Source organism: Hesperophylax consimilis, chromosome 13 (genome assembly GCF_061612785.1).
Source record: "Hesperophylax consimilis isolate HC1 chromosome 13, BYU_Hcon_1.0, whole genome shotgun sequence".
NCBI classification, from domain to species: domain Eukaryota; kingdom Metazoa; phylum Arthropoda; class Insecta; order Trichoptera; family Limnephilidae; genus Hesperophylax; species Hesperophylax consimilis.
The window spans coordinates 24,167,568-24,182,910 of NC_142848.1; the positions used below are offsets into that span (position 1 = coordinate 24,167,568).

The 15,343-nt window shown below is 34.3% G+C and overlaps 2 protein-coding genes across 3 annotated transcripts in view; both read right to left on the bottom strand.

Annotated features, from left to right (window-relative positions):
- Window positions 1–2,170: 2,170 nt before the first annotated feature.
- Window positions 2,171–10,151, bottom strand: LOC149418639 (uncharacterized). Of its 2 annotated transcripts, none has more exons than XM_089638900.1 (2): window positions 5,302–10,151; window positions 2,171–2,989 (listed from the first exon to the last, which is right to left on the bottom strand). In XM_089638900.1, exons 1-2 carry the CDS (start codon window positions 5,325–5,327, stop codon window positions 2,686–2,688), a joined length of 330 nt encoding a protein of 109 aa, XP_089495026.1. In that variant the 5' UTR covers window positions 5,328–10,151; the 3' UTR covers window positions 2,171–2,685. The 2 variants fall into 2 exon arrangements, 1 of the variants encoding a protein (XP_089495026.1); XR_016303008.1 differs by lacking the exon at window positions 2,171–2,989 and adding an exon at window positions 2,996–3,721.
- A 2,199-nt stretch (window positions 10,152–12,350) lies between these two features.
- The window catches only part of LOC149418640 (O-acyltransferase like protein-like), a 28,052-nt gene continuing 25,059 nt past the window's right edge, over window positions 12,351–15,343 (bottom strand). Inside the window, exons 9-11 of the mRNA XM_089638602.1 lie at window positions 15,067–15,253; window positions 14,824–14,969; window positions 12,351–13,232 (exon numbers count right to left, since the gene is read on the bottom strand). Of these exons, the coding sequence (XP_089494728.1) occupies window positions 13,029–13,232; window positions 14,824–14,969; window positions 15,067–15,253 (537 nt within the window). The 3' untranslated portion in view covers window positions 12,351–13,028. The remainder of the gene's footprint in view (window positions 13,233–14,823; window positions 14,970–15,066; window positions 15,254–15,343) is intronic.

Genomic DNA, 15,343 nt, shown 5'->3' on the forward strand with positions numbered 1-15,343 from the left:
GAATTTTTTTTATATTTAATTTTGCAGTTCCAAAGACTTGGTCCATTTTAGCATTTGATCAAAAGCTGAAATAAGCCAAGATTCAGTATTTAACGAGTACTGTGCAACTGTAAATTTTAAAATAGGGCTGATTGTAAATCAAATGTCGCAGATGTTGAAAAATTCCGAAAACAAATCATGTTTACACTATTTTAGAAACTTTAATTTTCACAGTTCTTCAGTCACCAATGTTCAAAAATTTCATTTTTTTTAAATTTATATCTACACCATGAGTCAGCATTTTAAATTCATTTCATTTATACGCATACATATTTTGAATACATCAGTATTTTATACACTAAAAATTAAGCATAACAAGTATTTATTTTATGTAAAATGTCTTAGAGATGTTATTTTACTTCATAAATCACCAATACATATATTTACATAGCAGTTAACCTAACCTAACCTTGTTTTGGTGCGAGTATGTTTTTTGGATTCACTGTTGATATTTTGCTTTGGTTGTCTTTGTATAATAGACACAGATATAAGGATTAAATGATGTTATAACATATTCCATATATTTTTGTCGATTGAAAGTTATTAATACTAAATGACGCGTGTATTGTCATAGCTTTTTAGTAACTCATGACCAAGAGATTTCATAAAATATAACTTAACTATTACTCTTTCTAGCTAGAGAATTTAGCTAAATGTATATTTCTATCTGATAAGTTTGTCTTTTAAATGTATGATATGTATTTTTTTTTGTTTGCTCCTGCAAAGATCTTCATATCAGCGTTTTCATTCTATTCTACCAGGCATCTGTAATATACATGTCAGCTCTAATTCTTGTGGCATTACAACTAGCAAAATTGATCTTTAAAAAATTACCGTAAAGAATTTCTCAGTATATAAAGTTTGGGTGTTTAAAACTTTCATCACCTTTGATGAAATCAAATCAACTAACTGCACCATTTTGAATTTTTGACATTTCAAATTGTTTCCGTTGAACCGTCGATTCTCAGCCTGATTCCGCATTTTATCAGCCGTCAATCTTAATAGCTGCTTTACTTATCAGCTGATCGTCAGTTGATTAAACGCTTAAACGGGTTGAGAATCGACTTTCAACGAGAACTTTTCAAATGTCAAATATTAAAAATGACGTTGGTAGAGTTACAAACACCCCAACCTAAGAATGTTGGCATTCTTTGAACCTGGTGAAATGTAAATAATAGGAATATCTGTGTATTCCGTTTATAGAGGTTGTTGTTGCTTGTTTGTAAAGGATATTGTTCTATGGCCTGGATTCTGTTAATACATATATCAGATTTTTAGTCAATGTTCTGTAGAATGCCATATCATTAGTGAGGATTGCTTGAGTTTGTAAACAAATAAATCTTATGAAGGCGGTCAGCGCAGTAGCGGTGCGACCCCATAATTATCACACAGACAAATTAAAACTTTCCTACATAAACACTGACTGCCAAGATGGCCGCCGCTCTTGTTTAAACATAATTTATTTTTATTACACTAAATCTAAATTAATGAATTGAGATGTCGACTTGCAAAACCCTTCTCTGAAATATTTCAAAAATCAGTTCTAGATATATTTCGAAATATAGATGTATAATTTTGGATCCAGGTAGAAATTTAAACCACTTATTTCGCCAGAAATGTTTATTGCAGAAGAGGAAGAAAATTATAAATCAACCTATTTATTGACTTTTAGCAGGGGAGCATTTATGGCGACATCTATTGAAAAAACTATCAACTTATTTATTAACTTCAGTCCGTTGGAAAGGCAGAGACATCTATGCAAAGCCAACAAACTCCAATTTCTAACATAAACTCCCCCCGAAAAAAGGATTGGAGGTCATTTTTTCTGAAACAAACCCCAAAACATAAGAATAAAAATTAAGCAGCTAAATATCTACATATATGCCAAAATTAATTTGGAAGAAACAAAAATAGTAATTATTTACTATTACTGTTAATACAAAAAAAATTGATTAACAATAAATATTTGAAATAATAGGTAACCTATTTCTAAGCATAAGTTTAAACATAAGACTACTCTAAAAACGAAATGACAATTTCAAACTAACTAAAATTATACAAATTAATTATGAGATTAAAATTATTACTTTCGTTCAAATCAAATTCATGCAATTCACTAAGCTATTCTATACTATAATTTAACAACTAAGATAATTCCAATAACCTTGTTCTAACAGAAATCATAACAATAATCAAACATAAAACAAATAATATAGACAACACAACATGGAGCGCTGGTTTCCTGGTCATCCTTCTTAAGGGTTTGTGTTTTTCTATAGTTCATTACCACATTTATAATTAGTTTCTTCAGATGTATTTGTGTAGTTTGAAATTACATATAGCCAGCAGGCTATCTCGGTTTATAAGCGTTCATTTTTAAAGTGTTTTTTTTTTTTTCTTGGTATATACGGATCTACAATCCTTTTTTTATTTTGTACATTTTTTATCAAACTCGCAAGTTTTATTGTTATCCACTTTTTTATGCACTGTTTTTACCTTTTATTTATTATTATTTCTTCCTTATCTTCTTTTAATTTATTATTATTATTTTTTATTTTTATTTATGATAATACACAAAAATTTTATATTGTTTTTATCACGAAACTTTTTATATTGTTTTGCACAAAACCTTTTTTTATTTTGCGCTTACTCAGCGTCTGGTCCGTTGGGTGGGGGTGTCGACATTTTCAACTCCTCGTTGTCATCCATTGGCAACAGACAGATCTTTGAAATGGCCCTCTGGATGATGCCTTTCGACGTGATGATGGTCGCCACGTGAACTCTTCCATCAGCGCCAGGATGAACAGCGCTCACACGTCCCAGCCTCCAGTAGCAAGAGGGGACGTTGTCCTCCTTTATTACGACCATGTCGCCAGACCGCATCTGCCTTTGATTCCTATTGGTCCATTTGCTTCTGGTTTGAAGTTCTGCTAAGTACTCCTTCCGCCACCTCGACCAAAAAAATTGTACAATCTGGATTAGTTTTTGGTAATTGTTTAATCGATTGAATGTGATATGTTCCAAATTTTGTTCTGGAATCGCCGCCAAACTAGTTCCTATTAGAAAGTGACCGGGAGTCAAGGGATTAAGGTCATAAGGATCATTTGATAAGGGAGACAGTGGCCTGGAGTTTAAGCAAGATTCAATTTGACACAACACCGTATTAATCTCTTCATAAGTTAATGAAGCGATACTGGTTATTCTTTTTAAGTGATGCTTAACTGACTTTATCCCAGCCTCCCAGAGCCCCCCAAAGTTCGGCGCACGAGCTGGTATAAATTGCCATTGTATTCCTAATGTGGATAAATAACTATCAATTTTATCATTAGACATATTTAAAAAATTATAAATTTCTCTTAGTTCATTATTAGCCGCTTTAAAATTGGTTGCATTATCCGAGAACATTTTGCTTGGTCTACCACGACGCGAGATAAACCGTTTCAAAGAGTTTAAAAAACTCTCTGCGCTCAAGGACAGCACAGCTTCTAAGTGCACGGCTTTAGTGACCATGCATACGAATAAGCAAATATATGATTTAACGCTATGTGATTTTCTGTGAATACCCGACTTTATTAATATTGGTCCACAGTAGTCCACTCCTGTTATCTGAAATGGCCTACATTCAGTTATTCTTTCAGCTGGCAGGTCGGCCATCAACTGCTGTTCGGATTTGGGATTACATCTATAACAAATTATACATTTTTTTATTATTTTTTTTACAATATTCCTTCCCTTAATCGGCCAAAATTTCATTCTAATCAACGCCAATAATGACTGCGTTCCCGAGTGTAAGTTCAAGTAATGATAGTGTTTTACAATTAACTCTGTTAATTTATGATGCGAAGGTAACAAAATTGGGTGCTGCTGGCCCTCGGTTACCATTTTACCTTTGGAGAGCCTTCCCCCCACACGAATTAGATCCCTTTCAATGAAAGGATCTAATGACTTTAGTGCACTATTCCTAGGTATATTACCTCCATTATTTAAAACTCGAATTTCGTCTCTGAAACAGTATGATTGCGCCCGAGATATTAATTTGTTTACTGAATTTTCCAACTCACTAACTGTCAATTTACTATAGCGGCGCTGCGAAGGGTTTCTACAATTAAAAATAAATCTATTAATGTATGCTGTTACTCTCTGTAATTTGGAAAAATTGGAATATCTATCAAAAATGTCCCAGTCCTGTTTCACAGCAGACAACAGTGCCGAGCTTGTTTTGATCTCTGGTGGATCAATACAAAATGAGTTGGAATTTGGCCAGCACGCTGAATCCAACGTCAGCCAACCTGGACCATGCCACCAAATGCTGGAAATTAATAACTGTGAAACGCTGATTCCTCTGGAAAGCACGTCTGCTGCATTGTCTTCTGACCGTACATGGTTCCATTGCTCCGGCTGACTGGTTTCCTGGATTTCCGCCACTCTATTAGCAACGAAAGTGTTCCATCTTACCGGCTGATCCCTGATCCAGCACAGTACTATTTGGGAATCACACCAGTATGTAGTAGGTATATCCGGAGTACATAGAGCATCTTTAATGTAATTCACTAGTCTTGTCAGTAATACGGCTCCACATAATTCTAACTTGGGTAGAGAAACACTTTTCAAAGGCGCTACCCGTGATTTGGACATTATCAAATTGGAGTACTTCTTACCCAATTTGTCAGTAGACACCATATAAACACAGGACGAATATGCCTTTTCTGAGGCGTCACAAAATCCATGTAGCTGTAAATTTACATGATCTTGACATATTATCTTTCTACCTATTCTTAAATTATTTAATTGAGGCAGTTCATTCACATATGCTTCCCATGTCTTCAACATATCATATGGAATAGGCTCATCCCATTGAAGCTTTGCCTGCCACAATTTTTGCATCAATAATTTAGCAATAACAGTAACAGGACCTATTAATCCTAACGGGTCAAATATGGACGCAATGCATGACAGTATTTGTCGTTTGCTATTAATTGGATTTTTTAATAACTTCACTGTGTATAGGAAATTATCCTGCTGATTGTTCCAAGACAGGCCTAATATTTTGTTGTCATTTGAATCTGTACTAATAATCATATCTGACATGTTTTCTTCCTTCGAACATAACGAGGGCAAATTCGACCGCCATTTCCTTAAGTTCATCCCAGCGGATGCCATGATGGATATTAGTTGTTCTTTAATTATTAAACAGTTTTCTTCAGTTTCATCTCCAGTAATTAAATCATCCACATAAAAATTATTCTTTATAATCTGACTGACCTTGTGGTTTGATGATATATTTTCATTTCCCAGCTGCTGGAGGCATCTAGTTGCTAAAAATGATGACGGCCCCAGACCGTAGGTAACGGTGTTAAGTCGATAATGCTGAATTTCCTCCTCCGGGAAATTTTTCCATACTATTCGCTGTAGATCTCTGTCTTCGGGTCGCACCAATACTTGCCTGTACATTTTCTCAATGTCGGCTGTTATCGCGTACTGGTGTTTTCTGAAACATATCAATTGTGCGGCTAAATCTTTCTGTAAAACAGGTCCTATCATGAGAGCATCGTTTAACGATATACCATTGGATGATTTTGCTGAACCGTCAAATACCACTCGAGTCTTAGTGGTAGTGCTCGATTCTTTCAATACTGCATGATGTGGCAAATAAAAATAACAATCTTCATTAGAAGGTGCTTCGCACCGGGTCATGTGACCCAAGTCTATATATTCTTGCATGAATTCTTTATATTTTTTCATCAGGTCAGGATTTGAAGAAAATTTCCTTTGCAAATTGCAAAGTCTTTTTTCCGCCATGGGCAGCGTTTCTCCCAACTGTTTAACACAGGGGCGCTGTGGTAAGCTTACCATGAAACGACCATTGTCATTCCTTTTATAAGTGTCCTTGAAAATCTCCTCGCACGCTCGCTCCTCATGGCTCCGGTGCTTCACCGGTTGGAATTCTTCTAATTTCCAGAAGTTTTCAATCTGTTTATGGATTATATTTAATGATAGTTGACAAGATTTTACTGGCCTTTTTATTTTTGTTGTGACGATGGGTCCTGACACCAGCCATCCGAATTCAGTTCTCTGTAATATGGGTCCTGAGTCTCCATTTCGAAGTTGATCTTGCTTCATAATTTCCCAAAAGATTTCCGCTCCGAGTAGCATATCTATGGAGCTTGTTTCATAGAAGGCAGGATCCGCTAACTGAAGACCATCAGGTATGTTGGCATCCTTTTTCTGTAAAGAAATTTGCGGCAGATGACTTGTTACTTCTTTCAAAACGAGACATTCTATGTCTCTTTCATACGGTGAATAGTTCGAGAAAATTCTTAAATTTATGCTATTTTTAATATTCAATATTTTGTTTTGGATTCCGGTAATCGGTATGTTTGCCCTTTTGGGTTTTAATTGCAACCTTGTTGCAAATTCTTCTGTTATAAAATTGGATTGAGAACCACTATCCAATAAAACTCTAGCCTTAATCAAATTTCCGTTATTATTCAACACTTTAATAACGGCGGTAGATAACAAAACAAAACTATTAGATATTTTCGTAGAGTGATTTGTAACTAAAGGTTCATTATTTGATGTTGATGGTGAATCCTTATCCTGAGACTTCGAATTATCTGTTTCCTTTTTTAAATGCAACAAAGTATTGTGCGAGTTATTTTCGCATATACGACAATTGTATTTACTTTTACATTCTTTTAGCTTATGACCCAAGCACAAACATTTCAAACACGCATTTACTTGACGTATCTTTATAATTCTATCCTTAGTATTTAATATTAAAAATTTTTTACAATTATAAACCTTATGATCGCCTTTGCAAATAATACATTTTGTCATTTGAGGCGTTAAAGAAATCATAGCTTCTTTTCGGTATTTGAAAGGAAAAGTTTTATTTTGATTAAATTTTCCTTCAGTAATCCCAGCAAATTCTAAAATCTGAACTCGATCTGATAAATATTTTATAAACTCTTTATATGTGGGTAGATTCTCTTTTGTGGCAAATACTTCCCAATGATGTCGAGTTTCACTATCTAGTTTTCGCGACAATAAATATATTAACATGATATCCCAATTTTCGGTGGGTATATTTAACTTATTTAACGATTTTAAATGTAATTCGGATTCATCGATAAGATTCCTTAATGCTACGGAATTTTCAAATTTTATTTCAGGCAATTTAAATAATGCTTCAACGTGCTTATGTATAATAATTTTTATATTTTGATAGCGAGAAGTTAACATTTCCCATGCAGTATGATAGTTCTCCTGGTTATTTGGAAGTGAGGTTAATAATTTAGCTGCGTCACCTTCAAGGCATGATCGCAGATAATACAATTTTTGAATAACTTCTAAAGATGGATTATTATCAACTAAAGCAACAAAAGTATCCCGAAAATTCAACCATTTTTCGTAACTCCCATTAAATTTTGGCAACTCAAGTATAGGCAAACGTATGTTATGTGATGTTGTATTCTGAACTTTATTTAACAATTTATCTTTAGCCTTAGCAACAAGATTATAATATAAATTTTCAAATGCTTGCCTTTCTGTTTTGGTTAATTCTTCCGGCGAAATTGCTTCTATGTTATCTTGTAATGAGTCGAAAGTGTCTAAAATTGGTTCAAGTTTCTTCAATCTGACTTCAATTTCAGATTGCGACAAATTATCACCGTTTATATATTCATTGAACCTAGTTAATTTCGCCTTGCAAATTCCACGCTGGTTAATCAAAGTTTTGAGATCCATTTTTAAATATCAAGAAAAGAGGTATTCACAGAACGTATTGTCAAATGATAATCACTTGTAATCAATCACTACACGTGCACTGTCCTTGATCACAGAACTTTACTAATTAACCGATAAACAATGAATTTTATCTGAATTTTATAAATGCAACAGCTCGATGGCTGTCAAAAAGAAAACAATTTGACACTATTGTTATTCTCTCCACAATCTCCACCGCGCATGCGTCAGCTTGCTTCGCGGCTGGGTTGGTGTTTTTACCGACTCGCGGTAACTTTCGAAATTTAAACTAACGGATTTTCAAATATAACCGCTCGTAATAAATCTTTTAAGAAATTTAAAATACTTGCTTTGTATTCTAACTTCTTTTTATATTGTTGTAACAATTATTATTGCTTACTACAATTTCGATGATGGGTATGAAATCAATTCAAACAACACTTGGTAACAATCAGCCCGATTCAATTTTAAAACAAACAAAGAAATACGGCTGTGTAATAAATCATGCTCTCCTGCCTGGGAAAATAAGGTAGGTATATGGGATATGGTCACTTGCCCGTTTTTCTGAAGATCCCCTCTGATGTTGGATGTTGAAGATGTTTGCTGGTTCTTTTATCATCCGCGATTCAATCGATAATACGGATGCGGCACGAAGGTCCAATGTATAATTTTGGATCCAGGTAGAAATTTAAACCACTTATTTCGCCAGAAATGTTTATTGCAGAAGAGGAAGAAAATTATAAATCAACCTATTTATTGACTTTTAGCAGGGGAGCATTTATGGCGACATCTATTGAAAAAACTATCAACTTATTTATTAACTTCAGTCCGTTGGAAAGGCAGAGACATCTATGCAAAGCCAACAAACTCCAATTTCTAACAATAGATGTCGCAAAAAACTGCTTGGAACACTTTGAATGTATCTTTTATGCTAAATATCAACATAATTACACATTATTCTTTTGATATTTACCAAAAATTATTTATTTTCAATTCACTTTCAGCACTTTTTGCCGAAATTTCCGATGTGGGTTTTGCAAGTCGACGAATCAATTCAAACAAGATGCATCTGTCACTAAATGCACTGTTTGTTTCTAAGCATTTATAATATAGCAAGGTTTTATATAGATGCATTTGTAGTTTGTTTGTGGACTGATTCAATTAAAATATTATTATTTTGTTACGACGAAATGTCAATCTAAACCTCTTGCAAAATAGCCTGTCTAAGTTTTTGTGTGGGTTATGTCACTTCTTCGTTGACCGTCACATACATACAGCAGAATTATTTTCAATATCAGTCACCAATAAATTCTAAAATTTCAAATCTTGGCCGAATTGTCATATTTACAAAAACAATGTACGTCATTATTATGTAGACAGATATTACCTAATTATATTATTGAGTCTTTTAGAGGTTTGTATTGAAGACCTTCCTCAAATTTCACAGACTTTCACGCATTTTCTAACAGAAATTTGATTATTTTCTCATTCCTTACCGTTTTAAGAATTGAGTTATTATTTGTCCGAGGCGTCAATTTGTCGTGGACTTGGCAGTTTATGAGAATTGAGTCATTTGTATGAAACGTCAGTCAATATATAAAAATTGAGTTATTTTTACGAGACATCAGTCTGTCGTAGGATTGCCAGTTTACGAGAATTGAGTTATTTGTAAGAGGCTTCAGTTTGTTGTAGGATTATCGGTGGGAAATTGGTGACTGCTTCACTATATTATTGTGATTGTATCAATCAAATTGTATTAAAATTGGTGTAATCATTTGTATTATAGATTTATTGTAATTTTGAAACGTTTGTATAGTCTAGATTCTCTATTAGCTCACTTAGCTAAATTTATTGAATTATTTGATTCTGTAGATAAAGTTATGTTATTATGTTGCTTTCACGATATATAATATTGTTGTCTAATGAATGCCGTGTATTCTAATTATAAATATATCATTTAAACGGCCTTCCCACCAATAAATATTGTTTCTTTTTTTATTTTATTTTTTTAATAAGTCTTTTGTTTTTATTGAAAGTGGAAAATATATCTTGTTTATTTTGTTTGGTTCTATTTATTCTGGAGAAAATAATTATCATCTCCTTTAATAATTTATCTCGCCTAGTTTGGCCATGATACTGTGGTGTGTTTGTTTAAGCTGTACAAACGATTGATTGTTTCTTTTAAATGAACACTTGTAATGAATAAGACCATGTTCTAGGTTTGTTTGAGTAAGTTGTAAATTACTATTAACTTTTCCGCAATAAGCCCCGGTATATTTAACACTGACGATGTGGCCGACAGAATTTAAACAATGATTGTTGTGGACACATAAATAATATTAAACTGTACTGTACATGTATCATTAAAACTATTTCATTGTAAGCCGCCTTTTATTTATTCAACCCTTACTACGAGGGTAATCAATCCCAAAGTCTCGTAGTTTTTACAAATAGAAAGAAACATATTTTAAAGCAGAGGTTCCCAAAGTGGTCTATATGGACCCCCAGGGGTCGATATCGGCTTGCTGGGGGTCTATGTCAGCGAGAAAAAAATTGGGGGTCCACGAGATTCAAATGGGGGTACATACAAGCGGACCCCCATTTACCTCAACTCAATATTTAGCAGTTCCGTAAATGACACAATACACCTAACATAAATAACACAGATTACGTAATACTAATAATAGACTGAGAAATTACTTATTTGATATTTGTTTGTTTATATATCGTAAAGTTGTTTATTGAGGTATATAAATAGAGTCTATGTTCCTTTTCTCGTCAGAATTAATATATTGAACCAATACATTGCACATTGGAAGCCGCGAATTTTTCTAGTTCCCCAACTTATTTTTGAAAAACGTCCAGGGTAATAATGACGTTCAACATTTAGATGTACTTCACACAGACTTCAAAACTAAGTTTGAGGACATTTTGACTTTGGAAATGGAATGTTGAAGAATCGGATATCATATGACAAAAAGAACTGATCGGAATAAGCGCTAACAAAGAACTTAAGGGGCAGTTCTGTAGGGCCAGCCACAGAAAGAAATTCCCGTTGCTTATCCTGCTCCATTTTCATTTGGTGTAATACCTCACAAGGGCGCCCGTGTCTGCACAATGTAAACACAGAGGAACTATGCCGCCACCCGGTTGTAGGGCAGGAAAGGGAAGGGAACCTTTTTACGAAAAAAAATAAATGATTATCACATGGGACGTTAATAGTTTTAGGAAATTCAATGTTCGGCAGGCAGGGGATCTACGGAAAAAAAAAAATTTGGCAAGTGGTCTATGGGGCAAAAAAGTTTGGGAACTTCTGTTTTAAAGCTTGAGATGCATTTTTATAAGCGCTGTGGCAATTTTTTTTACACACATGTTATACCAGCTCGCCACCGTTGTGCCTTGTTCGCCGTCATTGACAAATTGACCACATCTTTCATCTCGTCGTTGCTGAAGTGCATTTGTGGTTTTCTGTGAGCAATCGAGGGACCCGTCTTGCGTACACCTTCTGATATTGAAATTTTTCTTACAAAATCCTACTGCCGCTCCGGAAAACCTCAGGAACCAAAATCTAGAGTGATTTGCCGATCTTCAAGCATGGTTTGCTTAACCTTCAAGACTGACTCGTCGGTGAATGACAGTCTCCTGATTCTTTCTTCGTCATGAATTTGTGTGCGATCAGCTGCAAACTCTCTACACCACTTGCGGGCGTTTTTGAGATCCATCCATACACTTCCGTCAATTGGCGATGAACTTGAATTGGTTTAACACCTTTTGTATTAAAAAACTGAATAACCTTGCAAACTTTGCACTTGGCGGTAACTTACAGCGGGAGCTCCATTATAAAAGGCTGCCAAGCCAAGATTGAGCTTTCCAGGGAGATGTGCGTAGGTTTGTTTGGGAGTGAGGGAAGCAACAAACACAACAGTGTTGCCAATAGCCACATGAAAAGTTTCCCTGCATCCCCAGCACTTTGGAGACTTAACTTTTGGGATTAACCTCGTACATTTACAATTAGAACCAACTAGAGATCATTCTGCCCAGATATTTACTCCCATCACATTTGATTTTGTCACAAATTGGCATTCAGAGCTATTTCGGATTTTTTAACATTTGAATGTATGAATCGGAAAAATGTTTGAAGTAGCAAAAACTCTCAAACAGCAATGAAATTTGACTATTTTTATCAATGATAACCTCAAATATTTTAATTTACTCAATAATACATTGTATTGTTTATTCCATATTTTTTTCCATCTCTGCATCTTTCTGTTTGTGCGCTTAGTTCTTCTAAACTACGCAACAGATTTTAATAAGGTTTTCACTATCATTTAGAGAATTTCTTCTGGAAGGTTTATATATATATAATACATGCATATTATATTTACAGATAGCAGAGAAAAGTCTCCGAGCAACGCCGTGGATATGTCAACTAGTTGTTCAGTAAGAAAAATTAGCTTTAAAACTCGTTCAATGCCGGGAAGTAAAATTATCAATAAAAATCTTCAATGTTTACATACTTTCAATTTATTATTACACACTTAAACTAGAACATCAAAAACTACCTCATTTTTCTATTATTGACAAACAACATTTCTGTTTTTGAATGCGATAGAAAACTCTAATAATACAATATAAGGTTTTTACAACTGGAGTGATTTTTTGGCATATTTTGCCATTTGCAAGAACATTTTGAAAGATCGCTTATCATAATGTGCCATATTTTATAGAACCTAAAAATATGGGATAGACGGCGAAATCTAAGTGGATTCATTGGCTTTAAGACGCAGTAAGCAGTTCATATGTTTTCATATTAATATTTTGGGGAATGGTATTAATTAAATAATATGGTAAATGTATATATATGACACCAATCACTCCAATGGATAAGCAGTTTATAAGTGAATTTTACGGTCCCTTGAAAATTTAAATCATATAATTTATCCTGCACATAATTTTCCCACATTTTATTTATTTTCTTTTTTTCCCGTTAAAAATAAAAAATTTTTACAAAAACTATTTTTCATAGGTAGGATATTAGATCTCTTCACAACCGTGCAGTAGGAACCTATCTACATAAAAATTGAAATAAATAACTTTTCCATATGACAGATTTGTTATCTGTGCAAGCAGCCGAAAGATACACCAACGATTTATTTAAAAAATATATGTCTAATGTGTATTTCCCCAACTCCACGAGTTTATAGATTTGTAAGTCTGCATTAAATTTATATATATAACTCTTAAAATTAGTCACTTTTTAATGTAACGGTAAGTTTCGTTTTGTTTTTAGTCAGAGTGGCATCATTATTGTTGAGTTTTTGTTTACTATTATTTTGACTGAAGTTCTTCTCGCCAATCTTCTGTAGATTACTGAAGGGGAACTCCACTAGTAAACACACCACCAGGGCCACTGCGTACGATAACACCAACGACACGAGGGGTAGGAAAGTCTGCAAAATTATTAAAATATGTTGTATTATTTAAGACAATATTAGAAATTCCTAAACGAATATTTGAAACAGAAAAAGATACGGTTACATCTGCTGGGTTCAAGTCCTAGATGTGACAGTATTTTTTTCTGATTTTTCTGTTTCAATAATTAAATATTACTATTTGAGGTTTTACTCATTAAGTTATTCCAAAAAATAAAAATAAAATGTGTTAATCCATCAATCTTGACAATTAAGGATGGGTTGTTAATTTGAACAAGTCATCAAATTTCAAAGTTGATTTTCAAGTTCTGTTATTATATCATTATGGCCAGGTGTTTCACAAAACTGAAAAAATTTCAGAACTTGAATAGAACCTTCACAGAACTTGAAAATCAACATTGAAATTAGATGAATTGTTCAAATTCTGTGAAATAACCCGATAACTACAACATGAAGATAAATAAAGACAAAACAAAGCTGCTGACTGTAGGCCGAACGCAACATCAAATGAGAGTAGAGATGGCAGGAGTTCCACTAAAGAACACCAAGGAGTTTGTCTACCTCGGGAGCAAAATAACATGGGACGGTCGGTCTAAGAGCGAGGTCGACAGCCGTATACATCAGGCTAGGCTTGCATTCAATAAAAGGTCGAAAATAATAGAATCGAATAATATAGACCTAAAACTGAGAATACTCCTCATCAAGACATCTATGTATGGAGTATCTTGATGTACGGCTGCGAAACATGGTGCCTATCCGAAAGAGATAAACGGAGACTAGAGGCTTTTGAGATGTGGTCCTATAGAAGACTGTTAGGAATTTCCTGGAGAGACCATATTACAAACGAGGAGGTTCTCCAAAGAATCGAAGGAGGAAGGCACCTGCTCAGGACCTTGTCCGAAAGGCGTGCAAGATGGATCGGCCATGATATACGACAAGAAGGCCTCTTGCATGTCATAATGGAGGGTATGACAGAGGGGACCAACTCTAGGGGACGCCCACGCCGAGAGTACCTGGAGGACCTGCTGGTGGACGTGCGCTGCTCATCATATGCAGAAGTCAAAAGAGCCACACAAGACAGGGAAGAATGGAAGAGGAGATTAGATGAAATTGCTGCAAACCAATCCCAGGATTGAAACCAGAGAGAGAACCAGAAAGAGATTGGAAATAGTGACCGGATAAATCATCAAAATGATAATTCATCACATCTTTAACAAGTTATATAAAGTCATGGAAAGTGATGAAACAAAAACTTTATTAACTGGGTTAAGTAGGTTAGGTTAGGTTAGGTTTAATTTTTGTAGAGGGGTTTAGTTTTAGTTTTTTTCATCGTTTCTAATGACTTTATACCACTTTTTAAAGGTGTGTTGAATTTTCACTGTGTTGAGTTATCATGGAACCATTGGAAATAGATGTTTGTTTGTTTCAACCTCTTGGAAATTTGAGTGGTCCCCATTATACACTGATTCTCGGACTGTTTCAGCTTTTGATCAAACCTTGATCATCCATCAAGTATAACGGGCAAGTATGATTGACATCATTTTACAATTAATATGATTTGAGAATTTTAATAAAATAAATTTAATTTATTAATGATGATTATACTTACTAATGAATAAGGTCCCAATACCACTGGATAAGGCAAAGTCACAATACACAATGATTTCTCCACTTCAAAGTGAATCACAAAAGCACAGTAAGTCAGTTTTGCGGGAATGTCAAAAAACCTGGACTCCAGGAAACTAAACATGCCAACTGAAATACAAACAAATAATATCAATGAATCATTTGAAAAAAATAAGGAATATTCTCTCCTCTCAGTTGATTTTTTTAATTGTTTCAACGTTATTACCATCACACTTGTTGGCAATGAATATGATGAGGAAACCCGCCAGAGCAGCGATGAAGGGTTTGGGCAGCGAAGCAAATAATGCTGACACAAATGGAGTCAGATTATCTCGCTCCAAGAATGCATACAATACGCATCCCATTGTAGCAATCATTAATGGTATTATAGCTTCTATGAAGAATGGTACCCACTGGAAAAAAAACAACACAGGCTTTATGATTTGATATTTTCACGGCCAAACGTGGTATTGTGGTTTATTTTTGGGTTATTAATAATTTTA